Raw genomic sequence first — 27,480 nt, 5'->3', positions numbered from 1 at the left:
AAAGGGAGTTTGCCTGGGATCTGTCCGAGAGGAGGTACGCTAAGTGCTGCATTGGGGGGCTGTGTTGGTGAGTATCTGAGTGTCTGTTGCGGGGACAGTTTGTCAGTTTGACCATGTCCTTGAATGTTTGTTTGAAAAGTGTGAATTGGGGATCTAGCCTTGAGTGGCCCTGACTGTTCTAAAAAGGCAGCGAACAGCAAACCAGCTGAGTGGCGAACAGCGGAGACTAACTGAGGGAGTTTGCCTGGGGAGAGCCCATTAAGGCTTTCATCTTGCGGGCTTCTGTGAGTTGCTGCAACAGCTGAGGAAGCTCTTAGAAGGAAGAAATTATGGAAGGTGAGCATTCAGCTGTTGTAACCTGCACAGGTTGTGCCATGTTTCTCTTTCTTCCACAGGACAGAAGCGACTTTGTCTGTACAAAGTGCAAGCTGGTCTCCATATTGGAAGAGAAGGTTCGAGGTCTGGAGAAACAAGTATCGACCCTGCGTTGCATACGAGAAAATGAAGATTTCCTGGACAGACGTCAGGATATGCTTCTACGGGCACAACGTTCTGAAGAATAAGAGCAGGCTGCACAGAGCGGACAGAGGGACGGTTAAGAAATTTGGCAGCATGTGACCTCCAGAAGAAGAAAGAGGAACAGAAAAAGAGGAAGAAAAATGTACCAGCAATGGAGATACAGGTGAGCAACCGTTTTCATGTTCTCTCCACAGGTACTAATGCAGAAAGTAGACTAGATGATACATCGAGGGAAGGGAGCAGAAGGAGATTCCGCCGATTGGAAGGCATGAGATGCACGGTCCTAGGGATGGGGGTTCCACGACCACCGCTCCCAAGAGAAAGAGGCGGGTGGTGGTGGTGGTGGTCGGGGACTCCCTCCTCAGGGGGACAGTCATCTATCTGCTGCCCGGACCGAGAAAACCGAGAGGTCTGCTGCTTACCAGGAGCTAGGATTCACAATGTGACAGAGAGACTGCCGAGACTCATCAATCCCTCGGATTGCTACCCCTTCCTTCTTCTCCACGTGGGCACCAATGATACTGCCAAGAATGACCTTGAGCGGATCACTGCAGACTACGTGGCCCTGGGAAGAAGGACAAAGGAGTTTGAAGCGCAATTGGTGTTCTCATCCATCCTCCCTGTTCAGGGAAAAGGCCTGGGTAGAGACTGTCGAATCGTGGACGGTGTCGGAGAGAAAGCTTTGGATTCTTTGACCATAGGATGGTGCTGCAAGAAGGAGGAGTGCTAGGCAGAGATGGGCTCCACCTAACAAAGAGAGGGAAAAGCATCTTCGCAAGCAGGCTGGCTAACCTAGTGAGGAATGGGATAACGGGGGGGAAGCAGGAGAGCACAAGAGGGGAGGACTCCTGTCTCAGACTGAGAAAGCAGGACGATCGGCGAGTTATCTTAAGTGCCTATACATAAATGCAAGAAGCCTGGGAAACAAGCAGGGAGAACTGGAAGTCCAGGCACAGTCAAGGAACTATGATGTGATTGGAATAACAGAGACTTGGTGGAATAACTCACATGACTGGAGTACTGTCATGGATGGATAGAAACTGTTCAGGAAGGACAGGCAGGGCAGAAAAGGTGGGGGAGTTGCATTGTATATCTGCTGGGAGAGCAATACAGTGGTGCACAGACAATCCAGGAAGTTTTTGGAACATGTAGGGGACAATTTCCTGGTGCAAGTGCTGGAGGAACCAACTAGGGGCAGAGCTCTTATTGACCTGCTGCTCACAAACAGGGAAGAATTAGTAGGGGAAGCAAAAGTGGATGGGAACCTGGGAGGCAGTGACCATGAGATGGTCGAGTTCAGGATCCTGACATAAGGAAAAAAGGAGAGCAGCAGAATATGGACCCTGGACTTCAGAAAAGCAGACTTTGACTCCCTCAGGGAACTGATGGGCAGAATCCCCTGGGAGAACAACATGAGGGGGAAAGGAGTCCAGGAGATCTGGCTGTATTTTAAAGAATCCTTATTGAGGTTTCAGGAACAAACCACCCCGATGTGTAGAAAGAATAGTAAATATGGCAGGCAACCAGCTTGGCTTAACAGTGAAATCCTTGCTGATCTTAAATGCAAAAAAGAAGCTTACAAGAAGTGGAAGATTGGACAAATGACCGGGGGGGGGGGGGGGGGGGGGAGTATAAAAATATTGCTCAGGCATGCAGGAGTGAAATCAGGAAGGCCAAATCACACTTGGAGTTGCAGCTAGCAAGAGATGTTAAGAGTAACAAGAAGGGTTTCTTCAGGTATGTTAGCAACAAGAAGAAAGTCAAGGAAAGTGTGGGCCCCTTACTGAATGAGGGAGGCAACCTAGTGACAGAGGATGGTGGGGGAAGGGATAGCTCAGTGGTTTGAGCATTGGCCTGCAAAACCCAGGGTTGTGAGTTCAATCCTTGAAAGGGCCATTTAGGGATCTGGGGCAAAAAATTGGTCCTGCTAGTGAAAGCAGGGGACTGGACTCGATGACCTTTCAAGCTCCCTTCCAGTTCTATGAGATAGGTATATCTCCATATCTTATTAATTATTATTATATTAAAAAGCTATTGTACTCAATGCTTCCCCCCCCCCCCCCCCCCCCCTGTCTTCACAAACAAGGTCAGCTCCCAGACCGCTGCACTGGGCAGCACGGTATGGGGAGGTGGTGACCAGCCCTCCGTGGAGAAAAAAGTGGTTCAGGACTATTTAGAAAAACTGGACAAGCACAAGTCCATGGGGCCAGATGCGCTGCATCCGAGGGTACTAAAGGAGTTGGCGGATGTGATTGCAGAGCCATTGGCCGTTATCTTTGAAAACTCATGGCGTTCGGGTGAGGTCCCGGATGACTGGAAAAAGGCTAATGTAGTGCCCATCTTTAAAAAAGGGAAGAAGGAGGATCCGGGGAACTACAGGCCAGTCAGCCTCACCTCAGTCCCTGGAAAAATCATGGAGCAGGTCCTCAAGGAATCCATTATGAAACACTTAGAGGAGAGGAAAGTGATCGGGAACAGTCAGCATGGATTCACCAAGGGCAAGTCATGCCTGACTAACCTAATTGCCTTCTATGAGGAGAGAACTGGCTCTGTGGATGAGGGGAAAGCAGTGGACGTGTTATTCCTTGACTTTAGCAAAGCTTTTGATACAGTCTCCAACAGTATTCTTGCCAGCAAGTTAAAGAAGTATGGGCTGGATGAATGGATTATAAGGTGGACAGAAAGCTGGCTAGATCGTCGGGCTCAACAGGTAGTGATCAATGGCTTCATGTCTAGTTGGCAGCCGGTATCAAGCGGAGTGCCCCAAGGGTTGGTCCTGGGGCTGGTTTTGTTCAATATCTTCATTAGTGATCTGGAGGATGGCGTGGACTGCACTCTCAGCAAGTTTGCAGATGATGCTAAACAGGGAGGAGTGGTAGATACGCTGGAGGGTAGGGATAGGATACAGAGGGACCGAGACAAATTAGAGGATTGGGCCAAAAGAAACCTGATGAGGTTCAACAAGGACAAGCGTAGAGTCCTGTTACTGACTAGGCACCGAATGGCTAGGAAGCAGTTCTGCAGAAAAGGACCTAGGGGTCACAGTGGACGAGAAGCTGGATATGAGTCAGCAGTGTGCCCTTGTTGTCAGAAGGCTAACGGCATTTTGGGCTGTATAAGTAGGGGCATTGCCAGCAGATCGAGGGACCTCATCATTCCCCTCTATTCGACATTGGTGAGGCCTCATCTGGAGTACTGTGTCCAGTTTTGGGCCCCACACTACAAGAAGGATGTGGAAAAATTGGAAAGAGTCCAGCGGAGAGCAACAAAAATGATTAGGGGGCTGGAGCACATGACTTATGAGGAGAGGCTGAGGGAACTGGGATTGTTTAGTCTGCAGAAGAGAAGAATGAGGGGGGATTTGATAGCTGCTTTCAACTACCTGAAAGGGGGTTCCAATGAGGCTGGATCTAGACTGTTCTCAGTGTGGTACCAGATGACAGAACAAGGAGTAATGGTCTCAAGTTGCAGTGGGGGAGGTTTAGGTTGGATATTAGGAAAAACTTTTTCACTAGGAGGATGGTGAAGCAGTGGAATGGGTTACCTAGGGAGGTGGTAGAATCTCCTTCATTAGAGGTTTTTAAGGTCAGGCTTGACAAAGCCCTGGCTGGGATGATTTAGTTGGGAATTGGTCCTGCTTTGAGCAGGGGGGTGGACTAGATGACCTCCTGAGGTCCCTTCCAACCCTGATATTCTATGATTCTAAGAGCAAGCAGTACCCCAGGCTGCCTGATAGATCACAGGAGACAAGAGTTACCCTGAACAATGGAACCAGAATGACATGGGCTGCAGGTTGCCACAGCCCAAAGTACAGTGCTTTTCATCTCCATGCCCCCCAGCCAGCCCCCACACACCTGGATGGTGACGATGATGATCTTGATGATCTGCAGCACCAGCTTGAAAGGTTTGCGGCCCTTGGCGCGGAACTTGTCACACGGGCTCATGAAGAAGTATTTGAGGCGCCTGCGCAAGTCTTCCTCCTCAGGCAGAAGAGAGGCGGCGCCCATGCCTGGCCCGGCCCCCCCGTCTTGAGACCCATAGCTATTCACAGGGGTCAGCAGCCTCTGTGTCTCTAGGAGGGGGAGAGTGGAGGGAGGTGGGAGAGACAGGAATATAAATACAAGTCACCATGGTCCTCACCTCACTGATATAAGAGATGGTCCAGAGCCACTCACCTGCCCAAACCCTAGGAGGGATTTCAGATTGTGGCCAGGTTTAGCCAGCTTGCTCTCTTCACCAGCCTCCCTCCCCTCTCTCTCATGCTCCAGCAAAGTGGTTTGTCACATCAGCCTAACTTAACTCCACTAAACAAAGATCTGAATAGTGGGTGGTTGGAGGGGAAGGGCAAGTCACCCACCCTTCCATGGCCTTAGAGGTGGGGGCCCAGGCGTTTCTCAAGCAGCCTAAACCCCCAGGCTCAATAATCCTTACGACTGAACCCTTCACCATCTGTACATCCAACAAAATCACTTCTTCCCCCTTGAACTATCTGGTGTGCCCTCTGACAGGAGTCTTTGGCTCCTCAGATGAGTCAGACAAGACGATCAACAGGCCATAAGGATTTCTCATCAGGAAGGTGGTTTATTTACTGCCTGGCACTGGCCTCAGCAATGACCTAGATACCAGCTCCCTAGGGTTTGGCCAGATGATTTCATATCTTCATAGGACTCAGAGGACCACCACCTACACAGTTGTTAGGTGCTCTACAAAGCTACAAACACAGGGCCCTGCCCTGAGGCGCCTATAGCCTACATTTAGACAGGAATGTAACAAACAAGGATGGGAGGGATTAGGGTTATAGCAGGAAGATCTCATGGTTAAGCAAGGTAACATCTTCATTATAGTTCGACCAGGCCACACAGCATTTCATGAGACACCGAGAAGAGGAGTTCCATCAATTCATTCCAAGTCAGTGCAGCTCTAGAACCAAGGAGTAAGAGACCCTGTAGGATCAGGCCATTGTTAGTCCAAAGGTCCAAGTGCGTGTGTGTTTTGTTCTGTGATATGGTCCCTTGTCAGAGGAACTTTCTGTATCAGTCCTGGCAGGGGAAACGAGTGTAACTGCAGTGTCACCCCAGCATGTGCACTAGCAGGGGATAAGAGCCTAGGCTCCCTCCAGCTATGGAGACTAAGGTCAGGACTCAGTTTCCAGTGAAATTCTCCTGCCAGGCCTTGACACTCACTAGTGGCAAGCAGGAAGCTCTCAGAGGCATGAGGAGGGGCGTGGGGTATAGGAACGGGGACAGACTCAAGTCATCCATTTCTACAGACTGTAAGCCTTCAGTTAAAAAAACAGGTCCAATACTTAGGCTTGTGAAGAAAGTTTTCCAGACTGAAGCCATGTTGGAAGGCAGCTCCAGCACGAAGGCAGCTCAGAGCTTTCCCTAGCAATCACAACGAGAGTAACAAGAGGTTGAAGAGGGCCAGTTCTACTATTCAGAACCCTCAGGCAGCAGAGGAAGTTATGAGAACGATATTATTGCTTAGCTACGGCTTGAGAAAAAGTTCTGTCGCCACAAGCACTGGAGCAAGTGCAATCCAAAGGGGGGGTCCTCCTCCTCCACCAGAAAAAAACAAAAAAGAACACAAAAGCCTTCAGGTTGGGGAAGGGGTAGAGTAGTTAAGCCCTCACCCTTCCCCCACAACAATCAGGAGGAGCAGGTGAGATACACACCCTCGCCACCAGGAGTCTGAGGAAGAGTTAGAGCCATGCTAAAAGTCACTGGACCAAAACATAACACACCCAGGCTTCTGGGAAGGTTCAGGAGAACTATTACAGACCCCTTGGTAAAACCACCACCCCTGCAGATACTTCACAGCAGTGGAACAGGCAGAGCTAAGGCAGACGCTTACCAGGTACTCCGAATCATTGACAATCAACCTGACATGGAAACTGGGAGGCAGAGACACTGCAAACCAAGAGAAGGGCAACCCTGCAGCACGACAGAGGAGCGGTGGGGACAAGTTCTCCACTCCACTGTAGAAACTGATGGAAGACGGGAAATTCTCCACCTTTGAGAATGGACCTAAGTCATTCCAGCGGTGCCTGGCCCCGCGAAAAACGACACCCACGCTGGGCCGGCCCGTGCTGCAGAACTCCTGCCCGGGACAGAGGAAGGGACGAGCCCCCAGCGCACTGGGAACCCAGCCCGGGCAGCACCGGTGCATTCTCTGCCTAGCAACCCCATAAAAAGAGGGGGAACTAGAAAGTGCCCGGTCTCCCCCAGCGGCCAGAAGGGGCTCCAAGCAGGGGGAGAAGCCCAGCCCCTTTCCCCGCAGGGAGCTCCCCGGCCGCCGCCCGCTCGCTGGAGCCCAGCGCCTGCTGCCCGGGGAGCACGCAGCAAAGCCGGGCTGCGGCCAGCCTCTCCCGTCCCTTCGGGGCCGCCCGGGACTCCCGCTGAGCCGAGGGACGGGGCGGGCGCCACAGCCGCTGGCTCTCGCTCGCCGGGGACCGAAGCGGATCGGCCCAGAGAGGAACCCGGGCGGCCTCACCTGCGGGCGGGCTGTGCGGACAGCGGGGCGCGGACATGGTGCGGACAGCGCGAGCCCGTCAGCTGTCCGGCCGGAAGAGACGGAGCGCGGCCCGCCCCCATCACGTGCAGGGCTCCGCTCCGCGCCGCCCCTCCCTCACGTGACCCGTACAGCCCCACGTGTCTGACAGCGCTCCCGCTCCCACATTGCCGCGCGCGCGCCTGGGCGGCTTTTCAGACAGACTTGGCCGCGCCCTGACCTCCTCGGGCGCGTCCACGCCTCGCCCCGAGACACAGGGAATGGGTCCGCCCCCGCTGCTTCCACCCACAGGGCCATGGCCCCTAGGTTGACCAGATGCCACAGATTAAATATCGGGACGGGGGGGGGGAGAAAAAAAAGGCCGCGGGGGAGGGGGGCAGAGAAGAAAAAAGCCGGCGGCGGAGAGGGAAAAAAAAACAAAAACGCCCGGAGCACCCCCCCAGCCGAGCCGCGCTCCGGGCCCCTCCTGCAGCTCCCTGCCCAGCCGTTCCCGGGCTCCGTCGCCCTGGCCCCGCAGCAGGGGCTGCTCTGCTCCACCCCGCCAGGGCTGGGACACTCGCCCCCGCAGCCCCGGACAGCCCCTCTCCAGCCGCGGGGAGCTCGGGGACCCGGGCAGGGGGCGAACCAGGTAGCCGGGCCCGGCCCCTCCCGGCAGGAGCGTGTCCGCCTCCGACCCACCACACTGCCCCGCGGGCTGCAGGGCTGGAGCAGCCTCCGCATTGCGCTCCCGGCCCCGGGCCCTGAAGGCGGCGGTGAAGCCAAGGGGCTTGCCCTGGTGACCCTAAGTGAGCCTGGCACACCGAAGGGGTCCTCCCAGGGACTGGTCCAGAGCACGAACGTGTGGGTGCGGAAAAGGGCTGCTTCATGGTCCCGGTGAAGCCGGTCTGAGCAGTTTCCCTCGAGCTCTGCCCCCGGAGCAGGTCCAGGCTGGAGCAGAGAGCACAGGGCTAATCACCATGTTAATGCGGTTCCCTCCTGCAGCATCACTACACCAGGGGAGCGGGTTCCCGGGGCTGCGAGATCCGAGGGCCCTGGGCCGGCAGAGACACTTTCCTGCCCAGCCCCAGCACTTTTCCAGAGCTCGCTCAATCCCCTGGATGGCGGCAGCAGCCAAACCATCCTGTAACCGCTGCTTGGTCTCTGCTCCGTGTTCCCTCAGCACCAGCCGCTCTCCTCGACTGTGCAGCGGCCTGGGCAGGAGCCCCCTCGTTTCCCTCCTGGGGGAGCAGCCCCCTTGCCTGCCCGGTGCCGGAGCTGACTCACCAGCTCCAGGAAGCGCCACCCTCCCTCCCAGGCTTGCACCGCCATGCTGCAAGCCTGGGAGGGAGGAGGAATTCCCCGTGGTTGGGGAAGAGGTGGGGGCCAGGGCGGGGATTTGGGGAGGGAGCCAATGCGGGAAGGAGGGGACGGAGCCGGGGCGCGGGGGGCAAGATTCCCTCCACAACGACAAAATTGCTTGTTTGTCCAGTGTCCCGACCGCACATCGGTCGGGACGCGGGACAAACAAGCCAATATCGGGACAGTCCCGATAAAATCGGGACATCTGGTCACCCTAATGGCCCCTGACTGTGGATGTGATGTTCCCCTATGACCCCTGACCCCCAGGGCCATGACCCCTGACTGTGGATGTGATGTTCCCCTATGACCCCCGACCCCCAGGGCCATGACCCCTGACTGTGGATGTGATGTGCTCCCCTGACCCCCAGGGCCATGACCCCTGACTGTGGATGTGATGTTCCCCTATGACCCCCGACCCCCAGAGCCATGACCCCTGACTGTGGATGTGATGTTCCCCTATGACCCCTGACCCCCAGAGCCATGACCCCTGACTGTGGATGTGATGGTCCCCTATGACCCCTGACCTCCAGAGCCATGACCCCTGACTGGATGTGATGTGCTCCTATGACCCCTGACCCCCAGGGCCATGACCCCTGACTGTGGATGTGATGTTCCCCTATGACCCCCGACCCCCAGAGCCATGACCCCTGACTGGATGTGATGTGCTCCTATGACCCCTGACCCCCAGGGCCATGACCCCTGACTGTGGATGTGATGTTCCCCTATGACCCCCGACCCCCAGGGCCATGACCCCTGACTGTGGATGTGATGTGCTCCTATGACCCCTGACTGTGGATGTGATGTTCCCCTATGACCCCTGACCCCCAGGGCCATGACCCCTGACTGTGGATGTGATGTTCCCCTATGACCCCTGACCCCCAGGGCCATGACCCCTGACTGTGGCTGTGATGTGCTCCTATAACCCCTGACCCCCAGAGCCATGGACTCTGTGCCCCACCCTGCTCCTGTAGGTCTGATGGGCCTCTTGTGACACTCTGATCCCACAGGCAGTAGACCCCAGCCCCTAGCACAATGTGGTCCTTCCTGCTCCATTGGCAATGGGCTCTCTCCTCCTCCCATGAGCCTAAAGGTCTCTGTGACCTCCTGACCACATATGGTACCTGGATCTCTTATAAACATCTGCCCTGATATTTGTAGCTCTGTTGGCACATTGTTGGGTTGGAACGTGGTGAAGCTGGCGTGTGTGAAAATCAGCTGTTGGGTGGGAAGCCAAGCTTCAAACTTAACTATGGAGATTGACACATCTATTCATAATTCACTGTCCTCTAGCTCTCTTTCAGCACCACTGCTGTCCAAGTGTCTCCTTCATTCTTTCCAGTCATTACTGAAGTTGTTGAATAAGACTATACGTAACTTAGCTTATTGTGGCACCCCACTGAACATCTCCCCTGGTGGGATACGTCCCCATTTATTATTCAGTTGTTGTCTATTAGCCAGTTTTCAGTTCAAGGGCCAGTGCTTATACCAAGAACTCAAATTGGAGCATAAACAGTGTTATGTTCATAGCATGCACACATAGGGTTGCCAACGTTCTAATTGCACAAAACCAAACACCCTCCTGCCCTGCCCCTGTCCCGCCCCTTCTCTGAGGCCACACACCCCACTCACTCCATCCCCCACTCATTCTCCCCCACTCTCACTCACTCGCTCATTTTCACCGGGCTGGGGTAGGGGCTTGGAGTGCGAGAGGGGGTGAGGGCTCCGGCTGGGGGGTGGGCACTGGGGTGGTGCCAGATGTGATGCTGTATGGAATCTGGGGAACACTTTAGGATATTATGAATATCAATATTGTAAAATTACAATGAGTTATGCCAGGTATGCCATGTAAGATATCTGCCAAAATGTTATAATTTGCCAAATATGATAATCTCATTTATGTGTTTGTATCACTTTGTATTTCGGGATATAGATATTATGTATTAAGGGAAGGCCTAGCTTTGGCAAAATAGCAACATGCCAGGTGTCAGATAACCAAGTAAGCACATTCCTGACTGGAGAGGAAGGTACAAAACCGACCCCAGGACCGACTTCTCGAGATCCCTTCCAGTTCTATCATCCTATGATAACTTGGTGGGGAGTGGCAAAAAGCTGTGCATACCTTCTTCCACATTGAGGGAGGGAGCGAATTTCATGTGCTTACACTATACAGATTTCTGGGCAGCACAAGACAATACAATTTTGGGTTTACACTTGAGTACAATTTACAATTTTGGGGTAGGCACTTGCGTGCTGGGCAGTCCACGGGCTGAGTCTTCCTACACAGAGCTGATCTCAGTGTCTGTGTCTTTTGGCATCTGGGCATGTCCCTACTGTAGCCTGACCCAAAGTTGGGTATATATAATTGTAACTTGAGGATTAACAGGTTCTTGTCCCAAGATCAGGCCCAGTAATTATCATATCATATTATATATATATAATTTATTAATAATTTAGCAAAGTTGTATAACACGCACTTAAACTCAACAAGGCAAATAGAGATAATACAAAAAGAATGAGTACTTGTGGCACCTTAGAGACTAACAAATTGATTTGGGCATAAGCTTTCATGGGCTAAAACCCGCTTCATCAATGCATGGAGTGGAAAATACAGTAGATAGATAGATAGATAGATAGATAGATAGATAGATAGATAGATAGAACATGAAAAGATGGGGGTTACCATACCAACTCTAATGAGACAAATCAATGAAGGTGGGATATTATCAGCAGGAGAAAAAAACCTTTTGTAGTAATAATCAGGATGGCCCATTTCAAACAGTTGACAAGAAGGTGTGAGTAACAGTAGGGGGGAAAATTAGCATGGGGAAAGAGTTTTTAGTTTGTGTAATGACCCATCCACTCCCAGTCTTTATTCAAGCCTAATTTAATGGTGTCCAGTTTACAAATTAATTCCAGTTCTGCAGTTTCTCATTGGAGTCTGTTTTTGAAGTTTTTTTGTTTGAGAATTGCGACTTTTAGGTCTGTAATTGAGTGTCCAGGTTGGTTCTCTGACTGATTTTTGAATGTTATAATTCTTGACGTCTGGTTTGTGTCCATTTATTCTTTTGTGTAGAGACTGTCCGGTTTGGCCAATGTACATGGCAGAGGGGCATTGCTGGCACATGATAGCACATATCATATTGCTAGATGTGCAGGTGAATGAGACCTTGATGGTGTGGCTGGGGGGAGAGATAGCTCAGTGGTTTGAGCCTTGGCCTACTAAACCCAGGGTTGTGAGTTTAATCCTTGAAGGGGCCATTTAGGGAACTAGGATAAAAATCTGTCTGGGGATTGGTCCTGCTTTGAGCAGGGGGTTGGACTAGATGACCTCCTGAGGTCCCTTCCAACCCTGGTATTCCATGATGTGATTAGGTCCTATGATGGTGTCCCTTGAATAGATATGTGGACAGAGTTGGCAACAGGCTTTGTTGCAAGGATAAGTTCCTGGTTTAGTGTTTTTGTTGTGTGGTTGCTGGTGAGTATTTGCTTCAGGTTGGGGGGCTGTCTGTAAGCGAGGACTGGCCTGTCTCCCAAGGTCTGTGAGAGTGAGGGATCGTCATTCACGATAGGTTGTAGATCCTTGATGATGTACTGGAGAGGTTTTAGTAGGGTTACCATTCGTCCGGATTCCCCCGGACATGTCCGGCTTTTTCGGGTTAAAAATAGCGTCCGGGGGGAATTTGTCAATGTCCGGACTTCCCCTCCCCCCCCTCCCCCCCCCCCCCCCCCCATGCAGAGCGTGCGCGCGGCTTACAGACCAGCCGGGGCTCCAACAGCCAGAGCCAGAGCCCTTCCTGCACTTCCCCCCGCCTCTCTCCTGAAACTTGACACCACTCCCCTCCTCCCCCTCCCCCTCCCTGCATTCACAGATCGCCGGCCGGCCTCGGCCTCAGGCCGTCTGGAGCTCCGACCCTGCTGCCCTCCCCCGCTGTCGAGCGCGCTGCTCTGCAGCACAGTAAGGGGGCCGGGGGCCAGAGAAGTGGCAGGGAGGTTCTGGGGGGGGGGTAGTCAAGAGACAGGGAGCAGGGGGGAGGGTTGGATGGGTCAGGGAGTTCGGGGGGGCTGTCTGGGGGTTGGGGGTGTAAGGTTTTGGGCAGTCAGGGTACAGGTGGGGGGGTCTCAGGAGGGGGCAGTTAGGGGACAAGAAACAGGGAGGCTTAGGTAGGGGGTGGGGTTCTGGAGGGCAGTTAGGAGCAGGGGTCCCAGGAGGGGGCAGTCAGGGGACAAGGAGCGGGGGGGATCGGGAGTTCGGGGCGGGCTTTCTGGGGGAGGGTGGATAAGGGAGCAGAGGGGTTTAGATGGGTCAGGAGTTCTGGGGGGGGGGCTGTCAGGGGGTGGGGGGGTGGCTAAGGGTTGGGGCAGTCAGGAGACAGGTAGGGGGTAGGGTCCTAGGGGGCCAGTTAGGATGTGGGGAAGGTCTCAGGAGGAGGCAGTCAGGGGACAAGAGGCAGGGAGGCTTAGGGAGGGGGTGGAGTCCTGGGGGGCAGTCAGGGGACAAGGAGTGGGGGGGGAGGGTTGGGGGTTCTGAAGGGGCAGGAAGTGGGAGGGAGTGGAAGGGGCAGGGGCGGGGCTAGGACAGGACGGGGCGGGGCTAGGACGGGGGCGGGGCTCCTCCCGTCCTCTTTTTTGATTGTTGAAATATGGTAACCCTAGGTTTTAGTTGGGGGCTGAAGGTGACTGCTAGTGGTGTTCTGTTACTTTCTTTGTTGGGCCTGTCCTGTAGTAGGTGACTTCTGGGTACTCTTCTGGTTCTGTCAATCTGTTTCTTCACTTCAGCAGGTGGGTATTGTAATTTTAAGAACACTTGATAGAGATCTTGTAGGTGTTTGTCTCTGTCTGAGGGATTGGAGCAAATGCGGTTGTATCTTAGAACTTGGCTGTAGACAATGGATCATGTGGTGTGTCCTGGATGAAAGCTGGAGGCATGTAGGTAACTATAGCGGTCAGTAGGTTTCTGGTATAGGGTGGTATTTATGTGACCATCGCTTATTAGCACTGTAGTGTCCAGGAAGTGGATCTTTGTGTGGACTGGTCCAGGCTGAGGTTGATGGTGGGATAATACAGAAAGTACATTTGGACAGCCATACTTACACCCTGGAATGTTAACCATTATCTTTCTCATCACCGTCATCATCCTCATCTTCCCCGGTGGCCATCATTCTGGCCCCTCCCAAGGTCTACATCTCTCCAGCCTATCTGCTGCCCCTGGGATGTTACTTTTATAGTAGGTTACGCTGACGCTGCCATGACCGATGCATATTTAGTAGAGGTCCTTATTTGTATTTCCTCCCCTTAACATATCAGTTTTCTATAGGTTAGTATATGTATGATGTTACCCTATTAGCATACACATCAATTTGCTGTCATGGCAGCTTTGCGGTCGGAGGTTCTGTCCGGAACTTTCCGGATGCTGGTGTCTATGTTCTGTGCTGGTGTCAGCTATGTTCTGTGCTGGTGTCAGCTATGTTCTGTGGGTGGCTGATGTCAGTATTCTGGACAAAATTCCCCCTCTGGCATACTACTTTCAGTTCCCTATGTCACGGAGTCACTGGGCAATGCTCTGAAACTACTCCATACGAACCCAGTCAGGACTTTGGGGGAGCATGCCTCCTCTCTGTGAGCATACTGTCTCCAGGGCAAGAAGATTACACAGCTTCGACCTTCCTGGGTCTGACCTCGGAGCATTCAGCATCCCCTTCCACACCGTGCGCTTCCTGCAGCGAGTCCGCACAGGCGAGGCTCCTGGGGAAGCCAGTGGGCTCTGCACCCCAATTCCGCATTCAGACGTGACTCTCAGCCAGCCAGTAAAACAGAAGGTTTATTAGACAACAGGAACACAGTCCAAAACAGAGCTTGTAGGTACAGGAAACAGGACCTCTAAGTCAGGTCCATCTTGGGGCCAGGGAGGCCAGATCCCAGGTCTGGGCCTCCCTCTCTTTCCCCAGCCAGCTCCAAACTGAAACTCTCCAGCCCCTCCTCTGGCCTTTGTCTCTTTCCGGGGCCAGGAGGTCACCTGATCTCTTTGTTCTCCAACACCTTCAGTTGGCACTTGCAAGGGAGGGGCCCAGGCCATCAGTTACCAGGAGACAGGGTGTCAGCCATTCTGTGCAGATGGTATCACACTGCCCCTCTCGGGCTCTGCAACAATCACACACCCTTATCCCCCTACCTAGATACTTAAGAAATGCATTGGGGAAACTGAGGCACCCACACAGTATTCAGAGAACACATTAAGAACATTCCCACTTCGTCACACCCTATAACTTATGAGTTAGTTAAGTTTATCTATACCAAAGGTTATAGATCTCAAGCCTCACACTATCTACTAAAGCCAAATCTTACAGGATAAAAGCCCTAGGTTCCTTGCATTACTACTAAATATAATAAAGCAGAATAACAAAGCAATGAATATAATACAGGTAAGCTGGCCCACTGGGCTACATTACCTGTGTGTGCTGGAGGAGGCTTGAGGGTCTGGCTCAGCAGGAGAGGGTGAGGGAGCCCAGGCTGGTGGAACAGGAAGGCTCAGTAGGACCCCAGAGTGGGGGTTAACCCATCACACCCACCACCTAGGGTTGCCAATTGTGGTCGGACATTTTCCTGGAGGTTTCATCACATGACATAATCTCAAATGAAAGATTAATCTTTATTTCCTGGAGACTCCAGGGCAATCCTGGAGGGCTGGCAACCCTACCGCACCCCCTGAGGCACCCCCCTGCCCCTCCCCCAGCCAAGCCGGAAGCTGGAGCGGGGCTGGGGAACCCCCCCACAGGGTGGGGTGGGGGCCGAAAGCAGTCCCCTGACCATGTCCCTGGACCTCCTGCCCAGGGCAGGTGGAGGGAGCCAGGCTCCCCACAGCTGCCTGCACAACTCTTAACATGGCCGGGCTGCAGCTCTGAGGCCCCTACCTGGCTGGAGCTGGGTCGGAGACAGAGCTGTGTGGGCAGCTTTGGGGAGCCGGCGTGGAGTTGCAGACCCTCCACTGGGCCGGGAGCCCAGGGGATGGGAACATGGGGCTGCTCTCAGCCCCCCCGCAACGCTAGGGTTACCATACGTCCAGATTTTCCTGGACATGTCCGGCTTTTGGGGCTTCAAATCCCCGTCCGGGGGGAAATCCCAAAAAGCCGGACATGTCCGGGAAAATCGGGACATGCGGGGCCGGCGGTGCTGGGCCGGCGGTGCTGAGCCGGGGGCCGGGGCCGGGGCGGCGGTGCTGAGCCGGGGGCCGGGGGCCGGAGCTGGGCCGGCGGTGCTGAGCCGGGGGCCGGGGCCGGGCCGGCGGCCGGCGGTGCTGGGCCAGGCCGGGGACCAGCGGTGCTGGGCCGGGGGCTGGCCCGGGGCCGGCACCCCAGGGCCCGAGCCGACACAGGTTGGAGACGCCGGGGGGGGCCAGACTGGGCCACGCCTCCTCCCCCCTTACCTGCTTCAGGCTTCCCGCGAATCAAATGTTCGCGGGAAGCAGGGGAGGGGGCGGAGTTGGGCCGGGGACTTTGGGGAAGGGGTGGAGTTGGGGTGGGGGCGGGGCGTGGGGGGGCGTGGAGTGTCCTCTTTTTGGACACTCAAAATATGGTAACCCTACGCAACGCAGGCAGGTGGAGGGTCTGCGTGACTCCCACAACTGCCCGGGCTCCTGGTGTGGGCTCCACCAGCTGCTGGCCTGGCCAGAAGGTGGGGCCTCGGGGGGGAAGAGGAGGGTAAGGGGGCAGGGTCCGCCTTGGCGCAAAGTGTGAAGGCTATGGCCCCCTGGCCTCCTCTTTTCCAGCACCAATGGGCCTGGCACCACATGGGGCCAGTTTATTTACAAATTTTGGCACATTTCTTTTGTGGATTTAAACAGAGCAATCTCCACCGCTCCCTCTAGTGGTACTTTCTTGTTAAACACACCATTCAATAGCTTTAATTCAGGGTGTTTTACTCCAAAACCAAATTAATCTCTGAAAGCCTCTGTCAGAAAATTACCAAACTGACAAGGAGCAGACAGTTTTTTCAGACTTGTTTAACATTCTGAGATATGTTCTTCTCTTTGGTTTCTTAGATTAAACGAGGGTATTGTTCCATTAAAAAATTGATGGGAGGCACATAATATTGCTTTGCAATCTCTGTTGTATCTTTATATTCCAGTTCACCAGGTTCTTGTGGGAAGTGTAAGGCTTTGAGCATTATAAATCAGGTTTTCCCCTCCAGTGTTGGGAAACCAGGCCTTTGTTTATCAGTATGTGCCATAGCCTGGCACAGATATGCTCCTCAGGTTTCTTTGAGTACCAGCCGCAAAATCTTCCTCTTTTTCATTAAATTGGAAACTGTCCATATTGCCATATGCAGCCAGTTTATCTTTACTCTCTCTCTTCCTCCCACCTTCATCACCAATGTTCTCTGGTATGTTCATGGCATAAAAACACAGAGACGTTAGATCAAAACAAAATCCTCTTGCTGGAGGTTGGAACATAACACAACTTTATTTCTTAGAATTCAGAAAAATAACTCCCAAAACCAGAGAGAAAAACCTACAGCAGACAGGCACCACTCCCTACAGCAGACAGGCACCACTAAGGTGACCAGCCAGCAAACGTGAAAAATCAGGACGGGGGTGGGGGGTAATAGGAGCCTATATAAGAAAAAGACCCAAAAATCGGGACTGTCCCTATAAAATCGGGGGGACATCTGGTCACCCTAGGCACCACTCACCCCATCTGGCTCTAGGCTGGTTCACTGCAGACTGACAGCTTCAGTTTTCAATACTCCACACACAACATAAAGGGGAGGGATCCTAGCCCAGGCTGGGAGGGCTCCAGAGATGATGGAGGGGTGGGGGAGGGATCCTCGCTCAGGCTGGAGCGGCTCCAGGAATGGTGTAGAGGGAAGGATCCCAGCCCAGGCTGGGACGGCTCCAGGGATGGTGTAGGGAGCAGGGATGGTGATGGGGAGGGGGATCCAAATCTGGACTGGGACGACGCTGGGAATGGAGTAGTAGGGAGAAGGGGTCCCAGTCTGGGCTGGAAAGGGTTTGGGGACAGTGCAACTTCTCAGTAAATATGGCTTGTGAAGTCTGCAGTGAGATCATTCACCGGATTTGAAGGTTGTTGGCTCTCATTCCATACATGCTTCATAGCTTCAGTGTGTGCCAGGAACAGCGCTGAAGGAAAAGGAAGAGGGTTTGTGCCTATCCTTCTTTAAAATGGGAAAACAAAGGGTTATATTGCAATTATATTATCTTGTTTTTTTTCACATCACAGAGTGAGGTGTCTTCCCTTGCCCAGCAGGGCCCCTGGAATGCGCAGGGAAGCAGCAGGATTATGCCAACACAAGCACCAAAATGTGAAACCAGAGCCGCAGAGCTGGCTGGGAGGTTTTGCTAGGTTGCATAACACTCTGCTCTCTGACCTTGGTGAAACTTATTGAACTACAAGGCCTGGCAAATAGTTAGAAGAAGAATTATCTTCGAAGATTCAGTGCCTGTGGGCTGTGCGCTCGTGATCTAAGTGCTCTGCTGCTCATGGGCCTGACCCACCTATCAGCCAGGGCGGGGCTCTATATTCTGTACGTTAAAAAACATTCGGGCCTTTTTTCCCCCAGAAAAATGGATCAAAGAACCCAGCACCCTGGGATCAGGGAGGGCAGAGGCTTTAGCACCAGCCCCATCCCAGCTGCAGGGCCCAGCACCCTGGCATCAGGGAGGGCAGAGGCCTTAGCGCCAGCCCCATCTCAGCCATGGGGCCCAGCACCGCGGGAGCAGGGCGGGCACAGCCCTTAGCGCCAGCCCAATCCCAGCCGTGGGGCCCAGCGCCCCGGAAGCAGGGCGGGCACAGCCCTTAGCGCCAGCCCCATCCCAGCCGTGGGGCCCAGCGCCCCGGGAGCAGGGCGGGCACAGCCCTTAGCGCCAGCCCCATCCCAGCCGTGGGGCCCAGCGCCCCGGGAGCAGGGCGGGCACAGCCTTTATTGCCAGCTCTGCCTTGGCTGTGGAGGCCCCCACATGGCCTGGTTCTGCCCACAATGTCAGAGCAGCGGGAAAAGCCTTAGTCCAAGCGAGACAGGCCTCTGATACAGGGTGGGAGGGGAGTTGTTAAGAGTCCTTGGCAGACAGGTGTGCACTGCCTTCACCCTTCCCCCAAGGCCCAACGGCTCAGGCGTCTGATACCCAGGGCTGTGCCTGGGCCTCTCCTCGGCGGGAGTACAGCAAGGGTCTGAGGCTGAGATAAGGGGCAGGACATGAGCTGGGCACAGCTGTTTCCGCTCCCCTGGCTCGATAGAGCTGTGGTGACACTGGGGCTCCTGGCCCAGCTGTGTGGAGCGACAAGCCAGTGATAGCTTGTGGGGCCTTCCTGTGCAGGCCCAGAAACATCACCTCACGTAGGCACACGCCCCTCCCCGGCCTTGGTGCTACCAGCTCTGCCACCCTCACTGCTTTATGCCTTGCCCAGCGCTGGTTCTGAGCTCACAATGCTGGCCAGCCGGCCTTGTATACTAGGGTTACCATTCGTCCGGATTTACCCGGACATGTCCTCCTTTTTGTGCTAAAAATAGCGTCCGGGGGGAATTTGTAAATAACTCACAATGTCCGGGATTTCCCCCCTCCCCCCGGGCAGAGCAGAGCGAGCGGCTGGGAGGGCTGCAGGGAAGTCCCGGGCTGGACTCAGGAGCAGCTGTAGAGGAGCCGGATCCGCCCTGCATTCTGAGCCGGCAGCTCCCTTGCAGCCCAGTCCGGCAGCACTGTGCAGGGCCAGGGACCGGGTTTTGTTGTGCAGGGCCAGGGACCGGGTTTTGTTGTGCTGGGGAGCTCAGCCACGTGTCCGGCTCGGCTGCACAGAGCCCAACACTCTGTTCTGAGCAGCAGGGTAAGGGGGCCAGGGGGCAGGAAGGTTCTGGAGGTGGCAGTCAAGAAACGGGGGGGGGGGGGCTTTTTGGGGGGAGTGGAGAAAGTTTTGGGCAGTCAGGGTACAGGTAGGGGGTAGGGTCCTGGGGGGCAGTTGGGGGGGGTCTTAGGAGGGGGCAGTTAGGGGACAAGGAACAGGGAGTCTTAGGTAGGGGGTGGGGATCTGGAGGGCAGTTAGGAGCAGGGGTCCCAGGAGGGGGCAGTCAGGGGACAAGGAGCAGGAGGGGAGTGTTTGGGAGTTCTGGGGGGGGGCTGTCAGGTGGCAGGGGTGGGGAGATGGATTGGAGCAGTCAGGGGACAGGGAGCAGAGGGGTTTAGATGGGTTGGGAGTTCTGGGGGGGGCTGTCAGGGGGTGGGGAGTGGTTGGATGGGGCGTGGGAGTCCCAGGGGTCTGTCTGGGGGTGGGGGTGTGGATAAGGGTTGGGGCAGTCAGGGGACAAGAGGCAGGGAGGCTTAGATAGGGAGTGGAGTCCTGGGGGGCAGTTAGGGGCAGGGGTCCCAGGAGGGGGCAGTCAGGGGACAAGGAACGGGGGGAGGGTTGGGGGTTCTGGGGGGGCGGGAAGTGGGAGGGGCAGGGGCGGGGCTAGGGCGGGGCTCCTCCCGTCCTCTTTTTTTCTTGCTGAAATATGGTAACCCTATGTATACTGAGCACCCTGGCACATTTTCTGGGACAGCTACCTCAAAAAAGGGAATGATCCTGAGAAACCTGGCCAGGTGACAATCCTAGTCCCCTGTGACGGAGCAGGGAGCAGGGTGGATTTGACCTGGGAATGTTGCAGGGGAGTTACATTGGGGATGGGAAGGAAGCTAGGGTTACCATATTTCAATACTGCAAAAAGAGGACACTACACGGGCCCCAGCCCCGGCCCCGGCCCCGCCCCAACTCTGCCCCTTCCCCAAAGTCCCTGCCCCAACTCCGCCCCCTAGGGTGACCAGATCACCCAGGTCAAATATCGGGACGCGGGGGGTGGGGGGGGCGCAGAGCAAAAAAAAAAAAAAAACGGCGGCAGAGCAAAAAAACCCAACAACCCCCCTCCCCACCATTCCTCCTCCCTCCGCAAGCACTGGAGGGAGGCCCGTGAGACGCAAGGGGGAACGTGGGGCCGGGGTGAGTGAGTCCGGCCTGGCCCCGAGCACAGGCAGGACTCGGGTGGTACCTGGAGGGAGAGTAGGGGGGCGGCCTGCGGGGGTCAGGCGGCAGCTGTTCTCCCCACCTGGGCAGCTGGACTTGGGCGAAGCCGCTGCTGCAGCTCCCACTGCCACGGGGGGAGGAAGCGGCCGATGGTTAAGCTCGGGCGGCTGCGGCTCTGGCGCCCGGGCCCAAACCCCCGAGCCTGGGCCTGTTGTGGGGACCCAGCAGCGCGCACGCTGCGCCCAGCCCCTGGCCAGTCGCGTCTGGGCTGGCTGCCCAGCTGGTGCAATCCCGCAGACGGCCCCGGGGCGGAGGCATCGGGAGCCCCGTTCGTTCCCCTGCGGGATCCGAGCGGGACGGGGGGGCTGGGGCCTGCTGCCCCCACTCCGGGGCTGCCCGCAGGATTGCACCGGCTGGCTCCCCGCAGCAGGCCTGGTCTCAGAGGGTTCATGCCCCAGGCGCCAGAGCCGCAGCCACCGAGCTTGGCCATCGGCTGCTTCCCCCCGCAGCAGTGGGAGCTGCAGCAGCGGCTGCTCCCGAGTCTGGCTGCCCAGGTGGGGAGAACGAACAGCCACCGCCTGGCCCCCGCGGGGAAGTTGCTTCGGCCCCCGTGGCAGTGGAGAGCGGCAGGAGCCGGGAAAGTTGGAGCCCGGGGAGGAGGCGGTCCTCTTACCATGCCTTCCTATTTTCCCGGACATGTCCGGCTTTTTGGAAATTCCTCCCGGACGGGGATTTGAGGACCAAAAAGCCGGACATGTCCGGGAAAATCCGGACGTATGGTAACCCTAAAGGAAATTACCTGAGCTGTAACCTGAGCCAGGAGAAGTGACACCTTCTGGCCGGGAGACTGAACAAAGAAAAGGAGGAGCAGAGGGGAGGGGGGAGAGAGCTGCAGGAGAAGTTTTTTTATTTTCAGTTTGGGCTGGGTGGGGCAACGCAGGAAACCCCAAGCTGGGGGTCTAAGCTCCCTAAAGCCCCCAGAAGGACTTGATTGAGAGGTTCTGGTTGTGCCTACACACTTTGCTTGGGACTGTGTTCCTGTCATCTAATAAACCTGTTTTACTGGCTGGCTGAGAGTCATGGTGAATCTCAGGAAGAGGGGTGCAGGGCCCTGACTCCCCCACACTCCGTAACACCCCCACCGGGAGCAGCCCTGTCTGGGCACTGCCCCAGCTGTTGTCCTCCAGGGTAAGTGCCTTTCCGAGCTGCACACCTGCATGGCGTGTGGATGGGCCCGCATGGTGTCTCATGCAGGGCTGTGTGCCCCGGCCCAGCAGCACAGCTTACTGTGGTTGCAATGACTTAGCAGTTTATAGTCCATACCCCTCTGTACAGGAGACGGCGGCAGCTCACTGCAAGGGCAAGGCTGGGCACTTGTGATTGAAAGCCAGATCCTCTGCATGCATGCCACTCCTGTGATGCCCTGTCTGCCTTGAACACCCATCCTGCCTCCCTGGGCGCTCTTCTTGGCCTGAACACTCCAACTGCCATGTGCGTCCCACATGCTCCCTGTGGCTTGAGGGCTCACCTGTGAGTTATGTGCTTCCCTACAATGCCCAGTGCTCTGCTCACTACCTATGTCCCATCCCGGCTCCCATGCACTCCGCCATCCTGTCTTGCCCTCTGCACTTGGCACCCCCAGATGCTTTCAAATTCTCCTTTCACTCCAAAGCATGTAGGGCTTTGCCAGGCTCTCTGCTACACCAGACCACCCCTGGGCTCCTTCCTCTTGTTCCCAGTTCATCTCTGGTGCTGCCTCTGGACTTCCTGCAATACGAAATAGTTCAGACCGGAGCATGGAGGGCAGATCCCAGCCACCACCCTCCTAGCTGGCCGAGTGCAAGGCATCAATCCCCAGGCACCCCCATCTCCATAGAGAGGGCAGGGACTGGCCTTGCTTGCTGGGGGATCATCTCTCTGTTCCCATGGAGAAGAGTTGAATTCCAGGTTCTGTCTAGGAGAATAGGAATGGCAGCCCCCTTTGGAATGTAAACCCAACATTATACCATCTTGTACTGCACAGGGAACTGTACAGCGTAAGCTCATGAAATTCACCCCCTCCCTCAATGTGGAGGAAGATACGCAACAGCTTTCTGACCCCCAGTTAAAATTTCCACACACTGGTTTTAGACACAACAAAAACAAGTTTATTAACTGCAAAAGATAGATTTTAAGTGATTATATGGGATAGCCCACAGATCAAAGCAGATTACCTAGCAAATAAAACAAAATGCAATCTAAGCTTAATATACTAAAGAAATTAGACATAAGTAGCAAATTCTCACCCTAAATATTGTTTTAGGCAGTTTGCAGAGATTCTTGAGGGCAAGCTACACTTGCAGCTTAAAACTCCAAGTATTCCTTTCACAGGCTAGAAAACCCTCTAGCCTGGGTTCAGCCCTTCTCCCCATGTTCAATTTTTTGTTTCTCAGGTGTTTCCAGCAGTCTTCTTTCTTGGGCGGGGAGTCAGTGAAGAATGAACCACGATGATGTCACTCCCCTGCCTTAAATAGTATTAGCATATGGCGGGAACCTTTTGTCTCCCAGTTTGATTCCCACGCTCGGTCAGTGAGAAAACACTAGTATTCCATGATGGAGTCCAATACCAGGTGACTTGGTCGCATGTCTCTGTAGGGCCATAGCAGCCATGACTCGGAGGCTGTTTGTAGCATCCTCAGGAAGGCTCCCCGATGGAAGATAAGCATCTTCTAAGACCTATTGTTCTTCCTAATGGCCCTTCCCAGCCAGCCATCTAGACAGATGGCATTCTGCCTAGTGGGCGTTCCCAAGGTGCAAACACATTTGTAATAGATGCATAGATAATATTCCTAACTTCAGACACAAAAAATGATACATGCATACAATTAGGATAATCATATTTAGTAAATCATAACTTTTTCAATGATATCTCACATGACTTATCATAGTTATGCCATAGTCATATCATAACAACATTTCTATGAAGAATATGAGACAAAGTGTCACAGTATACATCTAGGAACGAAGAATACCAGGCATACTCACAGGATGGGGGACTCTACTCTGGGAAGTAGTGACTTTGAAAAAGATTTGTGGGTTGTGGTGGATAATCAGCTGAGCATGTGCTCCCCGTGTGATGCTGTGGCCAAAAGGGCTAAGGCAGGGGTGGCCAACCTGTGGCTCCGGAGCCACATGCAACTCTTCAGAAGTTAATAGGCGGATCCTTGTATAGGCACCAACTCTGGGGCTGGAGCTACAGGCGCCAACATTCCAGTGTGCCAGGGGGTGCTCACTGCTCAACTGTTGGCTCAACCCCACTCCACCCCTTCCCACCCTCTTCCCTGAGCCTGCCGTGCCCTCGCTCCTCCCTCGTCCCCGCCCCCCAGAGCCTCCTGCACGCCATAGAATCATAGAATCATAGAATATCAGAGTTGGAAGGGACCTCAAGAGGTCATCTAGTCCAACCCCCTGCTCAAAGCAGGACCAATTTCCAGCTACATCGTCCCAGCCAGGGCTTTGTCAAGCCGGGCCTTAAAAACCTCCAAGGAAGGAGACTCCACCACCTCCCTAGGTAACGCATTCCAGTGTTTCACCACCCTCCTAGTGAAATAGTTTTTCCTGATATCCAACCTGGACCTCCCCCTCCGCAACTTGAGACCATTGCTCCTTGTTCTGTCATCTGCCACCACTGAGAACAGCCGAGCTCCATCCTCTTTGGAACCCCCCTTCAGGTAGTTGAAGGCTGCTATCAAATCCCCCCTCATTCTTCTCTTCTGGAGACTAAACAATCCCAGTTCTCTCAGCCTCTCCTCATAAGTCATGTGCTCCAGACCCCTAATCATTTTTGTTGCCCTCCGCTGGACTCTTTCCAATTTTTCCACATCCTTCTTGTAGTGTGGGGCCCAAAACTGGACACAGTATTCCAGATGAGGCCTCACCAATGTCGAATAAAGGGGAACGATCACGTTCCTCGATCTGCTGGCAATGCCCCTACTTATACAGCCCAAAATGCCGTTAGCCTTCTTGGCAACAAGAGCACACTGTTGACTCATATCCAGCTTCTCGTCCACTGTGACCCCTAGGTCCTTTTCAGCAGAACTGCTACCTAGCCATTCGGTCCCTAGTCTGTAGCAGTGCATGGGATTCTTCCGTCCTAAGTGCAGGACTCTGCACTTGTCCTTGTTGAACCTCATCAGGTTTTTTTCTGCCCAATCCTCTAATTTGTCTAGATCCCTCTGTATCCGATCCCTACCCTCTAGTGTATCTACCACGCCTCCTAGTTTAGTGTCATCTGCAAACTTGCTGAGAGTGCAGTCCACACCATCCTCCAGATCATTAATAAAGATATTAAACAAAACCGGCCCCAGGACCGACCCTTGGGGCACTCCACTTGAAACCGGCTGCCAACTAGACATGGAGCCATTGATCACTACCCGTTGAGCCCGACGATCTAGCCAGCTTTCTATCCACCTTACAGTCCATTCATCCAGCCCATACTTCTTTAACTTGGTGGCAAGAATACTGTGGGAGACAGTATCAAAAGCTTTGCTAAAGTCAAGAAATAACACATCCACTGCTTTCCCCTCATCCACAGAGCCAGTTATCTCATCATAGAAGGCAATTAGGTTAGTCAGGCACGACTTCCCCTTCGTGAATCCATGCTGACTGTTCCTGATCACTTTCCTTTCCTCTAAATGTTTCATAATTGATTCCTTGAGGACCTGCTCCATAATTTTTCCAGGGACTGAGGTGAGGCTGACTGGCCTGTAGTTCCCCGGATCCTCCTTCTTCCCTTTTTTAAAGATGGGCACTACATTAGCCTTTTTCCAGTCATCTGGGACCTCCCCCGATCGCCATGAGTTTTCAAAAATAATGGCTAATGGCTCTGCAATCTCACCCGCCAACTCCTTTAGCACCCTCGGATGCAGCGCATCCGGCCCCATGGACTTGTGCACATCCAGTTTTTCTAAATAGTCCCGAACCACTTCTTTCTCCACAGAGGGCTGGTCACCTTCTCCCCATGCTGTACTGCCCAGTGCAGCAATCTGGGAGCTGACCTTGTGCGTGAAGACAGAGGCAAAGAAATCATTGAGTACATTAGCTTTTTCCACATCCTCGGTCACTAGGTTGCCTCCCTCATTCAGTAAGGGGCCCACACTTTCCTTGATTTTCTTCTTGTTGCTAACATACCTGAAGAAACCCTTCTTGTTACTCTTAACATCTCTTGCTAACTGCAACTCCAAGTGTGATTTGGCCTTCCTGATTTCACTCCTGCACGCCTGAGCAATATTTTTATACTCCTCCCTGGTCATTTGTCCAATCTTCCACTTCTTATAAGCCTCTTTTTTGCGTTTAAGATCAGCAAGGATTTCACTGTTTAGCCAAGCTGGTCGCCTGCCATATTTACTATTCTTTCTACACATCGGGATGGTTTGTTCCTGCAACCTCAATAAGGATTCTTTAAAATACAGCCAGCTCTCCTGGACCCCTTTGCCCTTCATGTTATTCTCCCAGGGGATCCTGCCCATCTGTTCCCTGATGGAGTCAAAGTCTGCTTTTCTGAAGTCCAGGGTCCATATTCTGCTGCTCTCCTTTCTTCCTTGTGTCAGGATCCTGAACTCGACCATCTCATGGTCACTGTCTCCCAGGTTCCCATCCACTTTTGCTTCCCCTACTAGTTCTTCCCTGTTTGTGAGCAGCAGGTCAAGAAAAGCTTTGCCCCTAGTTGGTTCCTCCAGCACTTGCACCAGGAAATTGTCCCCTACGCTTTCCAAAAATTTCCTGGATTGCCTGTGCACCGCTGTATTGCTCTCCCAGCAGATATCAGGGTGATTAAAGTCTCCCATGAGAACCAGGGCCTGCGATCTAGCAACTTCTGCTAGTTGCCAGAAGAAAGCCTCGTCCACCTCATCCCCCTGGTCTGGTGGTCTATAGCAGACTCCAACCACGACATCACCCTTGTTGCTCCCACTTCTCAACTTTATCCAGAGACTCTCAGGTTTTTCTGCAGTATCATACCAGAGCTCTGAGCAGTCATACTCCTCTCTTACATACAACGCAACTCCCCCACCTTTTCTGCCCTGCCTGTCCTTCCTGAACAGTTTATATCCATCCATGACAGTACTCCAGTCATGTGAGTTATCCCACCAAGTCTCTGTTATTCCAATCACATCATAGTTCCCTGACTGTGCCAGGACTTCCAGTTCTCCCTGCTTGTTTCCCAGGCTTCTTGCATTTGTGTATAGGCACTTAAGATAACTCAATGATTGTCCCTCTTTCTCAGCATGAGACAGGAGTCCTCCCCTCTTGCGCTCTCCTGCTTGTGCTTCCTCCCAGGATCCCATTTCCCCACTTACCTCAGGACTTTGGTCTCCTTCCCCCGGTGAACCTAGTTTAAAGCCCTCCTCACTAGGTTAGCCAGCCTGCTGGCGAAGATGCTCTTCCCTCTCTTCGTTAGGTGGAGCCCGTCTCTGCCTAGCACTCCTTCTTCTTGGAACACCATCCCATGGTCGAAGAATCCAAAGCCTTCTCTCCGACACCACCTGCGTAGCCATTCGTTGACTTCCACGATTCGACGGTCTCTACCCCGGCCTTTTCCTTGCACAGGGAGGATGGACGAGAACACCACTTGCGCCTCAAACTCCTTTATCCTTCTTCCCAGAGCCACGTAGTCTGCAGTGATCCGCTCAAGGTCATTCTTGGCAGTATCATTGGTGCCCACGTGGAGAAGCAGGAAGGGGTAGCGATCCGAGGGCTTGATGAGTCTCGGCAGTCTCTCCGTCACATCGTGTATCCTAGCTCCTGGCAAGCAGCAGACCTCTCGGTTTTCCCGGTCAGGGCGGCAGATAGATGACTCAGTCCCCCTGAGGAGGGAGTCCCCGACCACCACCACCCTCCTCCTCCTCTTGGGAGTGGTGGTCGTGGAACCCCCATCCCTAGGACAGTGCATCTTTTGCCTTCCAATCGGTGGAGTCTCCTTCTGCTCCCTTCCCTCAGATGGGCCATCTAGTCCACTCTCCGCATTAGCACCTGTAGAGAGAACATGGAAACGATTGCTCACCTGTATCTCCATTGCTGGTGCATGGACGCTCCTCTTTCTTCTTCTGGAGGTCACATGCTGCCAAACCTCCTC

At 54.1% G+C, this 27,480-nt stretch overlaps 1 protein-coding gene across 3 annotated transcripts in view; it reads right to left on the bottom strand.

The window, feature by feature from the left end:
- Positions 1–7,174, bottom strand: part of MCOLN1 (mucolipin TRP cation channel 1) — a 32,542-nt gene extending 25,368 nt beyond the window's left edge. The window contains exons 1-2 of one of the 3 annotated variants that reach the window (XM_065576317.1): positions 7,012–7,174; positions 4,374–4,591 (exon numbers count right to left, since the gene is read on the bottom strand). In XM_065576317.1, the coding sequence (XP_065432389.1) occupies positions 4,374–4,591; positions 7,012–7,048 (255 nt within the window). In that variant the 5' untranslated portion in view covers positions 7,049–7,174. The remainder of the gene's footprint in view (positions 1–4,373; positions 4,592–7,011) is intronic. The other 2 variants (XM_065576316.1, XM_065576318.1) reach the window with 2 other exon arrangements.
- Between the last annotated feature and the right edge of the window lie 20,306 nt (positions 7,175–27,480).

The sequence above is a fragment of the Chrysemys picta genome, chromosome 22 (genome assembly GCF_011386835.1).
Source record: "Chrysemys picta bellii isolate R12L10 chromosome 22, ASM1138683v2, whole genome shotgun sequence".
In the NCBI taxonomy this organism is placed as follows: Eukaryota; Metazoa; Chordata; order Testudines; family Emydidae; genus Chrysemys; species Chrysemys picta.
Note: the sequence above shows the minus strand (reverse complement) of the source record. Positions and strands in the feature narration are given on the sequence as shown.